Source organism: Sitophilus oryzae, unplaced genomic scaffold (genome assembly GCF_002938485.1).
Source record: "Sitophilus oryzae breed Bouriz unplaced genomic scaffold, Soryzae_2.0 scaffold_1525_pilon_pilon, whole genome shotgun sequence".
Taxonomy (NCBI): Eukaryota; Metazoa; Arthropoda; class Insecta; order Coleoptera; family Curculionidae; genus Sitophilus; species Sitophilus oryzae.
Window position 1 is genome coordinate 954,080 of NW_022146198.1, and position 20,348 is coordinate 974,427.

Here is a 20,348-nt window from a genome sequence, read left to right on the forward strand (position 1 = left end):
GAACTTGAAGGAACTGGACCGTTGTCTCTGTTCATACTATCTTTACATTTGTTAATTCTGATGCTTTCATATGCATCTAATTGCCTGTAATTTGAGACTTGTTTAATTAATTTTAAATTATTAAGATCTATACAATGTTCTTTATCAACAATATGTTCGGCAACGCAAGATTTATCCAGTCTACCATATCTTATCTGAGCTAAATGTTCTTTAAATCTAGTTAATATTGATCTTCTAGTTTGCCCAACATATTTCTGATTACAATCTTTACAAGAAATTTCATAAATACCCGCGCGTCCAGTGTAAAAGTAAAAGTGTTTTGGTGTGTTGTGGTGATTTAGTATTTTTATTTTACTGTGTAACACCAAAGGTTCCAACCAAAGACGTTCCAACCCTCAACTGTAATTAATTAGACATGTTATAAAATTTATAAATAATCGTTTTTTTTTCAAACGTCACAAAAATATTAATTTTTTGCCACGCAATTGCAATATAAAAAAGTCATTTGTAACGATTAGGCATAAAAGTAAAGCACTTTTACGCCTAAGCACAAAAGTAAGAAAATATATTAAATTAACATAAAGTGTCAAATTCAACGAGTGTAACCATAATTTCAAGATATACATATAATTACTTACAGTCTCTGCTTACAGGGTATTACTTTTAAATCTTTTTATATTATTTGTAACGTTTGAAATTGTTAAAATTATTTGTAAACGTTTGAAAAAATACAGCAATACTCTTCGGAGTAAAAATTACTTTTTTGCCTCGCCTGTAAAGGTGTGTTCACACCGGCTGCGCCGCCCATATCATTTTTTTAACATATACTTTTGTGCGCGCTAAAAAAATACACTTCAAAAGTACATGTTAAAAAATGTTTTTGCGCGGCGCAGCCGGTGTGAACGCACCTTAATGTCGTCAAACGTACAGCCTCGTCACAAAAAGTATCATTTTTACTCCGAATAGGTAAAGCATAATATTTGACCCGTTTAATCTGAAATAGGCTTTATTTTTAACCATTTTGATCTTAAAAAGAGCTTTTCAAAATTTTAAAGTAGCGATTTATAATCGGCGGTTTGCATCAACAGCCCCTCTCCTCTGTCTCTCTTTTCTTTTCATAGTCCAATGTCCTTTCTTTGCTTTGCCAAAAGGTGGCAACCCTAGTTTACCTGCAGCCTCAAAGTCTTCACCATACAGTTTGAGGAATATCTGAAGGTTAGACTGTCTAGTTGGTTAGGACATTGAGGAAAAACTGATGTGTGTGGTTATTTTTTTTCATCTTTAATAATTTTAACGACACTACTTTATAACTGCTACCAAGAAATGAAATTCTAAAAACAATACATACTTTTTAACAAAAAACTATACCTAAGAAAGCACACAATAAAAACTAAACTCTTATTTTTAAAAGCTCCGTGTACTCTAATAAATATAAATATTTGTATTAGTCATAGTGCACTAATGCACTAATTATACGACCAATTATACAGGTACAGTAATGGTAAATGGTAATTTTTACCAAAATAAAAGGTCAACACTTATTAATTTTATTATATTTACTGTTAAACAAATATAGAGTGAGTTAGTCATAAATTTTACACAATTCTTCCAGGGGTTTAAAGTTTTATCTTAATCTTTATACATAAGATAAGACTATTAAATTTTAGTATACTACTAAATTTTCAAATAAACAATCTTCCGCTTCTATTATACCGTGCTGGCGACTGTTACTTTTGGGTCGGCATTTACATGTGTGGAAGTAAATCGCATAGGGAGCTTACTAAGTCGGAGTGAGGGAAATGCGAACGACCGACGCAACGCGCGACGGTGTGCTGTTGCGGCGTTGCCGATACGCCTTTCCCTATCAAGTAAAGTAAAATCACGATCGCAAACCGCTTACTTTTAAAAGACTTTTTTTTTCAAGAGATAACTAGATAAAATCATTAGACATGTTTCTGAGCATCTGAAATGGAATTATAAGGATATCGTTAGGGTGTCATTTTTTTATAACCAGAAAACGTCAGTAATCGCGATAATTTAAAAACTCAACTTTTTAACACATACCAGGCCATAACTCAAGAACCACTTTAGATATCGTAACTTTTTTTTATTTTCAAGATCGGTTATTTTACAATATGTTTACATAAGTAAAATTCGATAAGGTTGTTTTTCCATTCAAAAACTGTAAACAATCCATCCATTTACATTTTAGAGCATAGCAATTTTTAGCAATCGTGTAATTTTTTATTGATAAAGATTTTCACATACTGTCTACAAAGAAAATACAGCAGAAATATTAACAAAGTTCTTGAAAAAACTACAAACAAATTAAGTATCACGAGACGTAATTAAATCGTGAAGTTGAACGCATGACGTACACCTTTCCCTAGAACTTTAAGTACTGACAGAGGTATTGATTGGGTCGACCGGTCAACTGCGACAAATCTGCTATGTGTGTGCTGTTTTTACTGTTTTCTCTTTGTTTACAACGTGTTTACTGTTTTCTCTTTGTTCAGTACATTATAAATGCATTGTACTCTTCTTACATACGGAAATCTCGACCCAAGACTCACCTTTGCCAGCCCTTAGTATACTTATATTTTTGGAATAAACAAACAATGCAACAATAGAATTGTATATTTATACTCTTCCTGTATATTACGTGCGTTACTTGGGGTGAAATTGTTATGTCATGGCTGTTAAGGAACAAAATGAAATAAGAGATGCTACAAATTCGCGTTTTCTATTTGATAATGAAGTGAAAGCGTTATGTAAGTTACGCGACGAGCTAAAAGAGATAAATTATACAGAACGTTATTAAATAGGAGGTCATCGAAAAATTGTTCAAGTCTAGGTATGGAAATTTTATTAAGGTGTAATGTCAGGGATCACATTTTTTATTCTTTATAGGAAAATTGAAATATACTCTTAGCTTAGTAAAATATACGGAAAATTATGTCTATATATGGGAATCTTTCGATTAATTATTATGTAAATGAAACCTACTATGTTGGATTAATTAAATTAAATAAGAAATACAGTGTGTGAGATATTTGGTTTGGAGTTTTTATATATTTTCTTAAAAATATCTGTATCTCCTAATAATCTACTTAAAATTAAATACAGGAAGACAATTGAAGGGTGAACTAAAACGTCACTTTTTTACTTACCTCGCCGCTAGGTGCTCAAATTTTCCTAAATACGAACCTATCTTGTGTAGCACATTGTTCAAAACCTCGTTGTTTTTTTTTGAAATTTTTTTGAAGCTAAAAATCAAACCTTTAGTTTAAGAAATACTTATAGTAGTAAAAGGAGGATACAGGACAGTGGCAGTGGTTTGTCTGTCTCTTTTTGTTGTTAGGTTATTTTTTTTTGATTTTAAAAACAATTTTAAAAAAATTCGCGATTTTTTTTCTCATTTTTGTGTATACAAGCAATTTTTCAAAACCAAAAAATGAATTTTTGGTTTATATATATTTATTTTTTTTTATATATTAATTCGAGAACAATTTAGTTTTTTTAAAAACTGATACGTCTACAAAAACCGTTGACGTTCTATTAAAATGACATTATGTCAAGTTAAACTTCAAAATTAACAATTACTACCTGATAACAATTATTTAATATGGTAAAACCAAAAAACCCCAAACTTTCTGTATGATTACTTTTAAATTTTACGTATGTTATGTTCTTTAAAATCGAAAAAGCGATTGCCATACATTACTAACATCTACAGATGCATGAGCAATACGTTTATTTTTATTAGGTTGTATTAAAAAAGCCTCTCTTATTTTTCTTTTAGAGGCTATCGCTTCTTTCATTATAATTTTGGCGTTATTAAAATTTATTCTGTGCCCTGTGTCCCAAGAATGCTGACAAATCTTAGATTTGTGAAAATCTCCCTTTCTTAAATAATCTTTATGTTTTTTAATTCTAACATTTAAGGGTCTAGATGTTTCACCAATGTAAAATTTATCGCATTCACATGGTATTTGGTATATTACATTTTTTGTTTGCTGTTCTGTATTCATTGGTTTAGTATGTGGTAAAATGGATCTAAGTGTATTTTGTGTTTTGAATAGATGATGCAAAGTGTAATGAGTTAATTAAGAACTCACTAAAATACAGATAGACTAAAAGCTGTAAAAGAATGGAAATAATATATTAAACTTTTAATAAAAAATTGAGAAAAAGTCTAAAATTACAGTAATAATAGTTTATATATTTTAATTAATTTATCAACGTTTCTTTTTCAGTTTGTCGTCGGCTTCTTCAGTTTTCTGATCCTGCTCTGCTGCGAGGGGGCCACAGCAGGCTTTAGGTCAGCTCTGGTGCCCATTCATGCCTCCTTCGGCCTGACTACGTTCATGCTGGCCATCGCCGCTTCTGTGTCCGGCCTCACCGAAAAAGCACTCTTCTCCTTACCGTACGTATTCGAATTAAACGCATTCCATCGGACGTAATGATGGTGTACAGGGTGACCCACTGTTAACACCGAAAAAGCTGGTAAAAATATCGGGTTTCTTGTTTGAGATTTTAACTACTTTAAAGGGTACAGCCGGATTAATATAGGAAATCTGCCCCCGCGGCTTTTTTGACTCGCACTCAAGGGATCGATTTGGTGTCGAATCAAAATAATTTACCTAAATTTTTAGCTTTTTAACTTAAACGGTTTTCGAGATTTAAAAAAACTGGTTTTTCAATTTTATTTTTATTTTTATAGTAAAATTCGAAATTAATTAATTATGATTTTTTTTCTAATTCTTAGAAGTCTAAGGAAATATAGCTTCTTATTTTAAAATTATAAAATATAACAATAATTTAAAAATAAGTTTGTTGAATATTAATATTTAAATAAGAAAATATTTAGAAAATGTGTGCTACAAATTCTGCATATTCTGAAAAAAAAAATGGTGTGAAAATCTCAAAAAGGAATCCTGAAATATTTTTTTTTTCGGTATACAATACAGTGGATCACCCTGTAAAGCTCGATTTTGTAAGATATAAAAGCAATTTTCGGACTATCGAGTTTATCCGTTTGTAATAAAGTACCTAAGACTAGAACGTTTTTTCTTTATTTATATCTTGCAAAAATATACAAAAAAAAATGATTTATTGTGCCTATGATGCATGGTTGATATCTCGCATTGAAGTGCATCTTGTAGGAAAACGATATGATAGATGATATATAATTTTTTTCAGAGCGCATGCTTACATATTTTTAATTATGTTAATTATGCTGATTCATTATCATTTTTTAAAAAGAATTCGACGGAATATACATATATAAAATGCTAATGTTTATCTGTGTCGTCTCTACTGAAGTAACGTCTTGCTGTAGAAAGTTGCTTTTTTTACTAAAAGATAGTTAATTGGCTCTTCTAAAAACTGTCGTCGCCGGATATTTTGTTCGATGTACTTAAACAGCCGTTAAACGGTAGCCTACTAAAATGCCGTTAATAGATATTGTGACATCGCACAGTGCTTCGAACATATGGCTCTAGAGGACAAAAATGCAAAACTTCCCTTTTATTGTAGGCAATTTATTCAAACTAGGTTTATTTGACACAAATGATGAGTACTCTCATTGTACTAAATGATGATGTTCTTAGTCCCACGTTTATGAAAAAAAATCTTATAAATAATAAAAATGTTGGAGCTGTGTTCCATCTAAGGAAATAATAATTTATAGTATGAAAACGGTGTAAGTATTAAATAAATCCCTGTGATAAAAAAGAATTGGAATAACATTAGAACATGATTCCTACAATATAAACCTAATATAAGATAAAAATATTTTTCTTAATGAAAAAGAAACATTAATGATATATTTAATTAAAAAAAAACTTAAGATACTATAAATTTACTTTAGGACAACAAAATGCATAGATCGTAACTACTCTGATTCAGAAGAATCATTGCTGACAGAACCTTCCAAATTTATAGTATCCAAATCACAGGTAGATGAAATATCCTCACATATACGATATTTCTGTACATCATTTTCTAATATGTTACTTTTTCGCGTTGTTACTGTTCTTTTTGTTGGTATGAGGGGTTCGGATGTTAATAGTTACCTCTTTAATAGACCATATCCATATATTATTTTTTCGTTTTCTTTGGTATGAGGTTTTATAATAAATTGAAAGATGGAAACATTTTTTATGCCACATTTCGCTCCAACATAGTGAGCTCAGGCACAAGTGGTTATAAAATTGGACTGGAAGGTTCATCAATATCTAATAAAGAACACATTTTTTGAAATATAAATAATTTTGAGTTCTTGTCCTTATGATTAAGCCAAGTATTAACCAGATCGGCATTGCTTATCAATTTTACTCCATCTGAAAAGTATTAAAAAATAAAGTCCGTCGCAAGCGGACGCAGGTGAACTATACAAAAATTAAAAGTGTATGAATATGACAACAAAAATATTCAATAAATACGATATGTTTTGATATGTTTTTTTTAATGACTTTTTGAAGTTTGAAAACGTAAAATTTTTATACCCATTTAAGAATCATCTTAAAAAATAAATAAAAACTAAACAATAACTACTTGAACTTGTTTAGAAATAAATTTAAAGTACATACCTTGTTTAACAATATCCATAGTGGCTTTCAATTAAGTACATACCGTTTAACTCCATATACAGAACTACTATGAATGTTATTCTTTTTACTAATATAAGATAATGATCGCAAAATTTATTTTTAGTGAAAATATTTGCTAACAAAAAACGTGAAAAAAATGTATTTTTGTGAAAAATAATATACAGGATGGTTGAACATTGCTATAAGTATAAAATTACATATTCAGATATTAGTAAATTTTAACTTTTTTTTCGATTTTTGTCCATGGGACGAAGCACTGTGCGTCGTTTATGTCGGCGGAAAGTAATGCCTAGCATTCTGCAAGAGCACCTGTGGGTCAGTGGCTGAGGCTATCGCTTCTTAAGCGAATGGTCCGTGGTTCAAATCTCACGCCGACCAAGACTTTTTTATATTTTTTTTTGCTTATAGCGCGATCTTATTGCATTGGTTTCACTTTTTTTAGTTGGATTCGTTTAGTTATTTGGCGGGTTGGTTAGCGTGGTTATTTGGAGGGTGTTAATTCATTGGTTAGTTGGTTATTTGGTGGGGATGGTTGATTTTTAATAATTTATATTTGTTTTTTATATTTTTTATCAGTGTCGAGGTTAGTTGCATTGGTTAAGTTGGTTATTTGGTGGGGTATCCACCCCACTAGCGTTGGTTAGTCCTTATAAAATTTCTATATTTCATAAAGCCGTCAAGTGCGTCACATCAACAACGTCATACCTATTAACGGTATTTTAGTAAGCTACCGTTTAACGGCAGTTTAATTACAGCCTATTTTGTTTTTCATTTAATTAAAAAAAATAAGTTTTTTTCCTGATGTCGTGGCGGATGGGCCAGGCTTCAACTAGTGTATAATATTTATAATCAAATTGAATGAATATTACGACATACCTTGGTAAATGTTCATACTACAATCACAGATAACATATTAATCAAAAAAGATTATATGTTCTCTGTGTTACAATGTAAAAAGTATATACAATATCCAAACAAATCGGAAATGTTCTATAATCTACTGTTTTTTGTATTATAGTTTAAACATTTGTCAAGGATTTCAACTAAATCAAACAACACAACTAAATTCGAACTAAAACACTATTTCTGCGCCTACTACGGCATTGTTTTTTTATAGGATCATATATTGTATATTTTGTCCGTATATTTCCTCAAATAATACTACTTACATTTAAATTAATATTTTGCCAAGTATACTACTTTAATAGAATGAGAATTGCGGAAGATGGCAGATTTTACCTAATTTATTTAAAAATTAATTTTCTCCATATATTTTCCGTAAGTTTTTTTCGCTATTTTAATAGATATTAAACTGGCAGAAAATATAATTTACTTTTGAATTAAAGTGTCAAACAACAGCTGTTACTGACATACATTCTTTCGTAAGACAGACTATGGCTATAAAATATTACTCTGAAAAACTAATCAGATTTTACTATAATAAAACAGTTACATCTTTGTCATATGGTTTGTAAATTTCTGTGATCACAATGAAAAAGTACTAAATGTTAGTGACAATCTCATAATAAAAATTTTAGTAATTTCCTACTTTCAAATTTAGCAATATTGGGGATATAATTATAATATTTAGCATTAAAAAAGGCAATCAACTAATGTTAACGGCTTGATAAAAATAAACCCAGGGTTTCAAACACCCTTTTATTAAATATACCTAATAAAGAAAGTAATCTGTTTATTGTAAAAGAAATTAATAAGTTTTTGTGCTGTGGCTTTCGTATTGTTATAAAGTAGACTTTCTCTTGAACAGATTTCTGACGACTTGTGAATTCAAAGAAAAGACTTTTCGTCTACAATAATATTTGTTAGGTATTTCCTCGGTGATTTCTAATAAACAAATAAAACAATAATAAAATATCTGAAGAAATTTATTTGTTTTTATATCTCTTTAATTAAAAAGTATTAGTTTCTCACCGATAATAATAAGTAATTAGCTTGTACAGGGTGTCACATTTGTGTTTTATGGGGTTTCTCCTGTATATGACTAGAGATGATATTAAGGTGTAGTTTTCCCATCACTATGCAACTTTTTTTATAAAAAAACTAAAGATGCTACACACAGATTTATCCTAGCTCTCTTAGTTCCTGAAATACAGGGCGAAATTGAAAATGTTGCATTTTTCGACACCCTTGGTATCCTGGTTATTTTCTAGAGATGAGCAAAACTGCGATTGCGATTTTTACGGGATTCTCTGTACGAAGCCATTCAAGCGTGGTAACTTGTACCATGCTTGTATGTTAAAATTATGACATAATTTCTATCATATACAGGGTTGTTCCCACATACGACACGGAGTATTGTAGCTAAACGATTAGATTTTTACAAATTGTAAGTTTTGGGTTCCTTGAAGGACTGTTAGAGCTACAATTTAAAAATATTTTTACAAGATACAGAGTGTCCCTAATAAATAAAAAATATCAAAGTTGTATTTTTTAAATGGAACACCCTGTATATTATTACATTTTTAGTTTCTACGATTAAAATAAAAGTAAATTTGATTGAGGTTTATCACACTTAAACCAAACTTAAACCTTACCGTTTTTGAAATATTTTCAATTTTGTGAAATTGCAGTAAAAATTTGAAGTCTTCATTTCTCCAAGGGTATCAAAGGTTTTAATACTAAATATTTACTAAAGTTTATTTATTGATCAGTTATTGTGTTGCAATAATAAAAATAATAATACCTCATACAGAGTGTTTAAAAATTTATTTTAAATAATTTCTAGTTTTAAACGGCAATAACTTGTTTAATTTAAATGGAACACCCTGTGTATTTTAGGAGAATAAGATGCACAATTTAATTGTCTATCAAATTGTATTATACCATTTCTTCCCCATCCCCTCAAGTTTTCGTAGAAAAGGCATTTTCTTATAATTTAGAACTCATTTATCAATATTAATTAAAAAATTGTTTTAAATTTTTTAAAAATTTGTTACATTTTTAAAAGTAATCTAAAATGTCAATATTCCATGGGTATATTGATAAATAATTTAGATATTTTAGATTCTCCTAAAATATACAGGGTATTCCATTTAAATTAAACAAGTTATTGCCGTTTAAAGCTAGTAATTATTTAAAATAAATTTGTAGACACTCGGTATATTTATTTTTGTATAAGATTTAAGTGTGATAAACCTGAATCAAATTTACCTTTATTTTAATCGTAGAAACTAAAAACTAATAATATACAGGGTGTTCCATTTAAAAAAAATAAAACTTTGATATTTTTTATTTATTTCGGACATTCTGTATCTTGCAAAAATATTTTTAAATTGTAGCTCTAATAGTCCTTCAACGAACCCAAATCTACAAAAATCTAATCGTTTAGATACAATACTCCGTGTCGTATGTGGTGAACAACCCTGTAGATGGTAAGAACAATTAACGTGATTATACCTACGTCATTCTTAAAATTAATACAAAATAAGCTGCTACTCATTCATTCTACGGTTTCGGAAAAAAGTCACTAAATATAATAAAAAAAATCTTAACTAGTGCATTTTAGATTCAGTGGACCAAATTCGTATTATTATTTATCGTTCTGAAAATACTTCGCCAATTTTGAGCCACCCTGTACAAGTAAAAAGACACCTGCACGTAACACTTTCGGTAAAGTATCACAGACAATTCGTGTTGTACATGATGTTGTACTTAATCGAGTAGCAGAGAAACACATTGAGCAGACGACATGCTGATAGAATGAATACAAAAGCGCATTTAGCGCTATTCGCGGAATGCAGTTATTGTCTCGCATACGTTTTTGAACAATAGCGAAACGCGATATTAGGTACGTTTGCTTGCTATTTAGTTACTAAATAAGTTGTGAGGGGGTAACTCAGAGGGAGTCCTATTTTTTATTTATTTAAAATATTTTTCGACCACAAGACTTTTTACTCTTCATTTCAAATCGCATTTCAGTTGACAAAATTCTTGCAAAACAAATAAAATATACTTTATTTACAAGACGTTGAATTTACAAGAGTTTGACAAGAGAAGTTCTTGTCAAACACACTTGGCATCTTCTGTCGTTTGCGTCGATGTTCATCCTATATTGCCAGATATCATCCTTTTAATGATCTGTATAATATCAAAAATATAATTTTATCCTATAAATAAACCCTAATGAGATCTGGAGTTCTCAACAGGAGATCATTCTAATTAACTTAATTATTTTTTTTGGCTTGGCTGCAAAGAATCTGTTCCTTTAATATACAGGGTTGTTCACCACACACGACACGGAGTATTGTAACTAAACGACTAAATTTTTACAAATTGTAAGTTTTGGATTCGTTGAAGGACTATTAGAGCTACAATTTAAAAATATTTTTACAAGATACAGAGTGTCCCAATTAAATAAAAAATATCAAAGTTGTATTTTTTAAATGGAACACCCTGTATATTATTACATTTTTAGTTTCTACGATTAAAATAAAGGTAAATTTGATAAAGGTTTATTACACTTAAACCTTACCGTTATTGAAATATTTTCAATTTTGTGTAATTGCAGTCAAAATTTTAAGGCTTCATTTCTCCAAGGGTATCAAAGTTTTTAATACTAAATATTTACTGAAGTTTATGTATTGATCAGTTATTTTGCTGCAATAATAAAAATTATACTACCTTATACAGAGTGTCTAAAATTTTATTTTAAATAATTACTAGCTTTAAACGGCAATAACTTGTTTAATCTAAATAGAACACCCTGTATATTTTATGAGACTCAGATGCACAATTTAATTGTCCATCTAATTGTATTACGCCATTTTTTACCTATCGCTTCAAGTTTCCGTAGAAAATGCATTTTCTTGTAATTTTAAATTCATTTATCAATATACCCATGGAATACTGATATTTTAGATTATTTTTAAAGATGTACCAAATTTTTAAAGAGTACAGATACTAATATTGTCGATATAGTTTGTTTATTTCATTAAAAAATAAAAAAAAACTGTTTAAATATTTGTTAAAGAGGACTAATTAATATGATTCCAGTATTCAAACTACATTAATTGATTGTTTGCGTTGATTAATAGTAATTGGTCCAAATACTAAAAAACTTAATTTTTTATATGTATTAGACAGTGTGGTAAAAAGTAACACTTTAAAAATGATATTTCATTTTTTGAAAAATGCTTATTTATAACAACAGAGACATCCATTTTTATAACTTATTATTATATTGATTTCTGATTCCAAATCCACATTTATTTAGAATAATTTATTAACGAACATAATTAAGTATGTAATTAATTAGTATTTGGGCGGAAATAATGGTGGTATATTTAATTAATGGTATATTCTTTTATAAAGATTTAAATAGTTGTCTTTTTGCATACAAATGGGCTAGTAATATTATCGTTTTGCTAAAAACGATAATATTACAAGCCTGCACATTTTGTACATTTGTTGCTTTAAAAACAATCTAAAATGTCAATATTCCATAGGTATATTGATAAATGAAGTCTAAATTATAAGAAAATGCATTTTCTACGAAAACTTGAAGGGATGGGTAAAAAGTGGTATAATACACTTTAATAGACAATTAACTTATGCATCTGATTCTCCTAAAATATACAGGGCGTTCCATTTAAATTAAACAAGTTATTGCCGTTTAAAGCTAGTAATTATTTAAAATAAAATTTTAAACCCTCTGTATAAGGTAGTATAATTTTTATTATTGCAACACAATAACTGATCAATAAATAAACTTCAGTAAATATTTAGTAATAAAAACTTTGTTACCCTTGGAGAAATGAAGCCTTAAAATTTTGACTGCAATTTCACAAAATTGAAAATATTTCAAAAACGGTAAGGTTTAAGTGTAATAAACCTTAATCAAATTTACCTTTATTTTAATGGTAGAAACTAAAAATGTAATAATATACAGGGTGTTCCATTTAAAAAAATACAACTTTGATATTTTTTATTTATTTGGGACACTCTGTATCTTGTAAAAATATTTTTAAATTGTAGCTCTAATAGTACTTCAACGAACCCAAAACTTACAATTTGTAAAAATCTAATCATTTAGCTACAATACTCCGTGTCGTATGTGGTGAACAACCCTGTATACGCAAATACTTGATTTGCGATATGTAAATCTACATCCGGTAGAGTATTATATTTGCAACCCCAAGAGATATTGCCGTATTCAACTTTCTTCCAAGCCTGTTTTATAATATTCAAGGCTAGGTTACGTGACCATACATACGTTCATTATAACAAGTGAATATATTAAATTTACTTTTTTATTCACTAATTTTATTTACTCTTAATAAAGAATTTATTCTTATATCATACGTATAGATAGAGTCCACGGATGGTTAACTTTTTTATTATTGACATTTTGAGAAAAATGCATTCTTCATGAAAAAAATGCTTGTTCTAAAATGGTTAATCCCGTTTATACTTCTCCAAATTTCCAAATCTTTTTGGAGATAATTTAAAAAAAACATAAAAATATAATTGAATTTTTTTCTAAATCCTAAAAATCAAAACGCCTTTCTGTGGTAATATAATTTCGTTTTATTTGTTTTTTTATTCTTTGATTGTTATTGATAGAATTTTAATTAATTATGTGTTTTATCAACTATACAGGGTTGTTTACCACATACGACACGGAGTATTGTAGCTAAACGATGAGATTTTTACAAATTGTAAGTTTGGGGTTCGTTGAAGGACTATTAGAGCTACAATTTAAAAATATTTTTACAAGATACAGAGTGTCCCAAATAAATAAAAAATATCAAAGTTGTATTTTTTTAAATATATTACATAATATTATTACATTTTTAATTTCTACGATTAAAATAAAGGTAAATTTGATTAAGGTTTATTATACTTAAACCTTATCGTTTTTGAAATATTTTCAATTTTGTGAAATTGCAGTAAAAATTTTAAAGCTTCATTTCTCCAAGGGTATCAATGTTTTTAATACTAAATATTTACTGAAGTTTATTTACTGATCAGTTATTGTGTTGCAATAATAAAAATAATACTACCTTATACAGAGTGTCTAAAAAATTATTTTAAATAATTATTAGCTTCAAACGGCAATAACTTCTTTAATTTAAATGGAACACCCTATATATTTTACGAGAATCAGATGCACAATTTAATTGTCTATCAAATTATATTATACCATTTTTTACCGATCTCTTCAAGTTTCCGTAGAAAATGCATTTTCTTGTAATTTAGAACTTGTTTATCAATATACCCATGGACTATTGACATTTTAGATTATTTTTTAAGATGAACCAAATTTTTAAAGAGTACAGATACTAATATATATAATTCGTTTATTTCATTCAAACTAAAAAAAACTGTTTAACTGACTGTTTAGAGTTGATTAATTATTATGACTCCAAGTACTAAAATGAATTTTTGTATGGGCATTAGACAGTGTGATAAAAGTAACACCTTAAAAATGATATTTCATTTTTTAATAAATGCTTATTTATAACAACAGAGACTTTAATTTGATAACTTATTATTATATTGATTTCTGACTCAAATCAACATTTATTTATAATAATTTATTAACGAACACAATTAAGTATGTAATTAATTAGTATATGGGCGGAAATAATGGTGTTATATTTAATTAACGCTATTCTCTTTTATAAAGATTTAAATAGTTTTCTTTTTGCATACAAAAGTCTGTACATTTTGTACATTTGTTGCTTTAAAAACAATCTAAAATGTCAATATTCCATGGATATATTGATAAATGAGGTCTAAATTATAAGAAAATGCATTTTCTACGAAAACTTGAAGGGATAGGTAAAAAATGGTATAATACAATTTGATAGACAATTTAATTGTGCATCTGATTCTCCTAAAATATACAGGGCATTCCATTTAAATTAAAGAAGTTATTGCCGTTTGAAGCTAATAATTATTTAAAATAAATTTTAGACACTCTGTATAAGGTAGTATTATTTTTATTATTGCAACACAATAACTGATCAATAAATAAACTTCATTAAATATTTAGTATTAAAAACATTGATACCCTTGGAGAAATGAAGCTTTAAAATTTTTACTGCAATTTCACAAAATTGAAAATATTTCAAAAACGATAAGGTTTAAGTATAATAAACCTTAATCAAATTTACCTTTATTTTAATCGTAGAAATTAAAAATGTAATAATATTATGGGTATATTTAAAAAAAATACAACTTTGATATTTTTTATTTATTTGGGACACTCTGTATCTTGTAAGAATATTTTTAAATTGTAGCTCTAATAGTCCTTCAAAGAACCCCAAACTTACAATTTGTAAAAATCTCATCGTTTAGCTACAATACTCCGTGTCGTATGTGGTGAACAACCCTGTATATTTTGTCTCTTGACTCTTGACTATATTCTACTGTTTAAATTTAAATGTGTTCATCTTTCAAGATGATCACATTCCCATTCTCATTTTGTTAAAGTAGTATTTGGCAAACCTTCAACTTATTACGAGATTTTTATTTCATTAAACATAATTTACCTGCTCTATTCCTCGTTGACATTTTACCTTTACTTTTTTTTGTCCTTTTTCCACAATACAGGGGCCGATACTCGAACTTTAGCGAAGAAGGAATTGTCATTAACACCATCGGCATCAGTCTCATAGCATTAGCCATTGTGGTGGGCTACATTTTGCAGAGGGATGATTTTAGATATAGGGCGCATATTCTCATCAGGACTGGAGATCTCTAAGCTACTAATTAGTAAAAAATGTGTTCTAAAATTTCACTGAGTTTCTTTCTTCGACGTTTGAACAGAGAGAAACAATCACACAACGAATCAATTGTACAGAGTGGTTCACTTTTTGTAACGTAATTTTAATAGTCCATAGTACAAATAAATTTTAAAACCTCTCTAGAACTTAAGGCAATGTAAAAAATATATATTTTTAAATTTTAAAGCTCATTTAAAGGTCTATGACTGTTCAAATCCTACAAAAATGGATCACTCTGTATGAGGTGACACTGAAAGGTTTGTTCAAAATTGTACTCATATTATAGATTTAAACACACATCCTACTGAATAACTCGACATTAAAAAAAATATTATAGTAATTGTGACTTACTTTCCTATTTTTCGTTCTCGCATAAAAAATAAAATTAGACTTCTTAATATAATTTATTCCAAATAAATAAAACATCAGACAGTGTCAAGTAATACATTGTGGTTTAAATCTGAGAAATATATTATGTAAGAATTTTGCACAAATGTTTTAGGCGCACACTGTAATATAAGGGACCAGTAAGAATATTTGTAGTTTTAATTTGCTTCATGTAATATAATTATATAACTATTAATATACGAATATAATACCTCGAATGAATTTATACGTGAATTTAAGAAAGTAAATAGTTTTTCATATTCTCACTAATCTTTTGCTACAATAAATTAATTTATTACTTTTGTGTTGTATATAGTTAGGTTATATTAACTCTTGCATTTATTTACTGATATTTTCAAGATATATAATTATTTTTGTATACCTCCAGAAAATATAAAAGACTCTTAGATATTTATATATATTTTTGCTGCCTTGATTTTAATTTTGTTCAATGTATTATCGTTATATTTAGTTTTCTTTTTAAGTAACTGAATTTTTGTGGAAATGTATGAGTAATAATCTTTGATATGACCTGAAACATTTTATATGTTTTTGTATAACTTGTATGCTTTTTTTTTGGAAAAAGATTATTTTTATTGTGTGCCGACTGAAGAGATATAAAATCTATAAAATAGCCTTTTTTCAAAAAATCATAGATGGATTTTATTTATTTTTTAAAACTGGCTAAACTAATATTTTATATATTAGATATGATTGATATAGTTGATATATTACATTAATAACATGTAAATTAGTCTGTGTGTAAATTTTATTTTGTTCCAATATTTTTTTTGTAAGTACAATAGTATTGGCGTATTTTCCATTGTAACAGATATTACATCCGCAAATGCTTCATATAAATAAATTCATATTTATGGTTACAAAAGATTTTTTTGTTTATTCCTTATTGTACAAAGTTTGCTAACTTGTGGCTTCATATAATTGGCTTGATACGCTTTTTAGATCCTATTGTTTTACATATTAAGAGCTTTGCATTGGAAAACACGCTTCTGTATGTTTCTGTTACCTTTTGTATCAATTCAAGCATGCATCTGTCTATCTATAGTTTCTTCTTTTAGTTAATTTTGCATGTTTCTTTAGTGCTACTTAATGTTTATAATCTATCTTAGTTGAAAATACCATATGATTGAGAAAAAAACAGCGTCAGAAATGACTGAGGAATAACAATCGATGATAATTTTGGCGCGGTTAAGCCCTAGACGTCATTTACTTGGTCCGTACTCTTCTTTATTTTTTAATGGCGCTTGCTGCCAGTTGGCCTTAAGAAGGTTATAATTTATTTTTGTATTGAGTAAAAATGTTTTTTAAATGCTGTATGTAATTGAAAATTGGAGAAAAAATATTTTTCTGGAAATGTCTGGAAACGTTCCACGTGTCTGGAAACGTTCCATCCTTTTTTAATATTCCTATAATTAGTGTTAATTTTTGAAAAGTTTTATGTCAATTTTTATTAAATAGCGCCTAGAGATTGACCTCGTCAAAATTATTATCGATTGTCATTCCCCAGCTGTCTTTGAAAAATAAAATTAATTTTCTTAAAAAGGTCCGTTTAAATTAATATCTCCGAAACTAAAATTCCAAGAAAATTTGTAATATATCTAGAAATTCATTTACCCGCTAGTAGTTATAAAAAGCATTTTTGGTAAACTCTGTCTCTAATAGTTTCTAAAAATAAAATTAATTTTTTTAAAAATGTCCGATTAAATGTATATCTCCGAAACTAAAGTTCCAAAAAAATTCGTAATATATCTAGAAATTAATTTACCCCCTAGTAGTTATAAAAAGCATTTTTGGTAAACTCTGTCTCAAATAGTTTCTGAAAAATAAAATTAATTTTCTTAAAAAGGTCCGATTAAATTAATATCTCCGAAACTAAAGATCCAGGAAAAGTCGTAATATTTCTACAAATTCATTTACCCACTAGTAGATATAAAAAGCATTTTTGGTAAACTCTGTCTCAAATAGTTTCTGAAAAATAAAATTAATTTTCTTAAAAAGGTCCGATTAAATTAATATCTCCGAAACTAAAGTTCCAAGAAAATTCGTAATATATCTAGAAATTCATTTACCCGCTAGTAGTTATAAAAAGCATTTTTGGTAAACTCTGTCTCTAATAGTTTCTGAAAAATAAAATTAATTTTTTTAAAAATGCCGTTTTTTTTCGATCATACGGTAGTTAAAAATAGCATTACAATTGTGTTAACAGTTGACAATATTCACAATATTAAACATATACAACTTTTAAATTAATTCCCAGAATCTGAAATACTATTAACTATTATACAAATTGATAGTAGCGTATCAATTTGATTTTAAACGCATAAAACCACCTTTGGCCAACATTTGATCATAAACAAAATTATTGCCATGTCCAATATGGTTTACATGCTACAGAATGATATTAAACAGGTTGCTTAGTTGCCTGACAATATCTTTTTTGACAACACTTCATCGAAAGTAAATAATAAGTAACTTCCTTTCTTACAGTTAGCCTAATACTTGATAAAATGGCAAATATAATATAAGAATTAGTTGTACCGTATGATCGAATAAAAACGGCGTCAGCGATGACATTTCCCATATAATTTTACATATAAAATGACAGCGATCTTCATTTCATAGCCATGGCTGACGCCGTTTTTGTTCGATCATACGGTATTTATATGTATGTGAATATTGTTCCTACCATAGAGTAAAAAGTAATACAGAGATGGTGTTTTAAAAATATTTCAGTAACAGTCATATTTTCCTAAATAAATAGCTCTAATAAAAAACTACCTAGTAATGTTAAATTATTTCGTCTTTGAGTAGGTAACTTTTTATTCTATACAAAAATTAAATATCAAATTATAGTCTATTCTTTATATTACTTTTACTCTACGGTTCTCACTGAATGCCAATTTTTTATTGTTCTACACATCATTCTATTTGCAAACATTCAGAACGCATGAAATCTATCAAATAGTTAGCAGCATTGGTTAATCAACTCAAAACCATTTCAACGATTCGACTTCGCACCTTCAAGAACCATTTGGAGAGAGATTTCATCGAGGCATTTGGTTCTCTAAAATATCTCTTTTGACTCATTGCACGATTTCATAACACCGTAATATGTGTTTTCGTACTGTAAATAGCACCTAACCCTTGACCTCAAACTAATATCCTCTTTCAGGGACACGTACTCTCAATGGATCGAAGAAGGCATCGTTATCAACGCTTTGGGAGTCTCACTCATCGCCCTGGGCATACTGGTATCGTTCGCTGTTCGCAGTCCCACACTCAAAGCTGGTTCGAAGGTAAACAAGTCCAAAAAAGCCCACAAATTTGCTCATTGGCAATTTTATTTATATCGATAGGTAGTAGTACTAATTCCAAAATCATACAATAGCCCGTAGTACTATTCTATTGATAGGAAACAAAGAACCGCCAAATATTTTTAAAAAAATTATCAAGCTAATAAATTTTATTAAGCCCCTGTCGCAAACTCTGTTATCTCTAGATAAAAGTTCTAAAATAACAGATCGTTTAATACCAACCCGTCTTTAGTAATGACTTGAAACTGTCTTTTTAGTGTAGTACAATTAGTCTGATATTATTGTATCACCTAAAGTTGCAATATAAAGTGCATAGATTCCACATAATTCTATTTATCAGTATCAAGCAAATGTTTTCTATTAATTTGTTTATGTGCTATCAATTTTGATTGATTTATACTGTCTTCCTTAACAGAGCCTTTGTTAATTCAACGTTTATATGAAATACTTATCAATAAGTTATAATAAAGATGGCAAAATTAAACACTAGTTCATCACACTACACCAAAACACTTTACTTTTAAAACTGGACGTGCATCTCGCTAGCCTTGTTAGCATCATCCCCAAGTAGCATTTTCACGACTTGCGACCACATGTTTACTAAACACAACGTTGGATTAGTTTATTAGTCACAAAAAATAGTTAGCTCCGTACCTTGGGTATTAAAATAAATGTAAACGTTGTTGTAACGTTGTGCCGACGTTGAACTAGTACTACAACAAAGTAAAAGCTTCTGCGACGTCGAATAAACGTTGTCTTGTAACCTTTTTTGCTTAAGTGATCTTTAGGTGATTCGGACAACCAACGTAGTTACAATGTTGGGCAATAAAGAGTTTTCCGACGTCACTTTCAGGACCTATTCCAACGTTATGCAAACGTCGTCTGTTTTGCTAATTCCAACGTTGTTTAGATTTCCTTATTCTTACGTTGGTAGGACGTCGAGCCACTACCTTTTGCAACTGTATTGAACCATAACCTTAAATCTTAAATGTTCACCTCATTGCTCTGTTCAGTCAGACAGTTCAGTGCTGTTTTTGTTTTTATAAAAAACTTAATTAAAATGGACATAAGAAAGGTACATATATAAAACTAAATTTAAATATACATCGACATATTACCGATACTTTATCCACTCCCTCGTTTATTTAGAATATAGAGGGCGGCACAAGCTAGACTCTAGGATGACTAAATTAGGCATCTTATATTATTATATCTTGCGACTAGTATACTACCTGTTAAGGCTGAACTGCGACTTTATTAGT

The 20,348-nt window shown here is 28.7% G+C and overlaps 1 protein-coding gene across 6 annotated transcripts in view; it reads left to right on the top strand.

Annotated features, from left to right (window-relative positions):
• LOC115878788 (cytochrome b561-like) overlaps positions 1-20,348 on the top strand; it is a 240,917-nt gene that overhangs the window by 217,659 nt on the left and 2,910 nt on the right. For 5 of the 6 annotated variants that reach the window (XM_030895390.1, XM_030895395.1, XM_030895394.1 and 2 more), the window contains 2 exons: positions 4,257-4,426; positions 15,192-15,430. In XM_030895390.1, coding sequence (XP_030751250.1) covers positions 4,257-4,426; positions 15,192-15,342 — 321 coding nt within the window. In that variant the 3' untranslated portion in view covers positions 15,343-15,430. Of the gene's footprint in view, positions 1-4,256; positions 4,427-15,191; positions 15,431-18,944; positions 19,069-20,348 lie in introns of those variants that run through there. The other variant, XM_030895391.1, reaches the window with a different exon arrangement.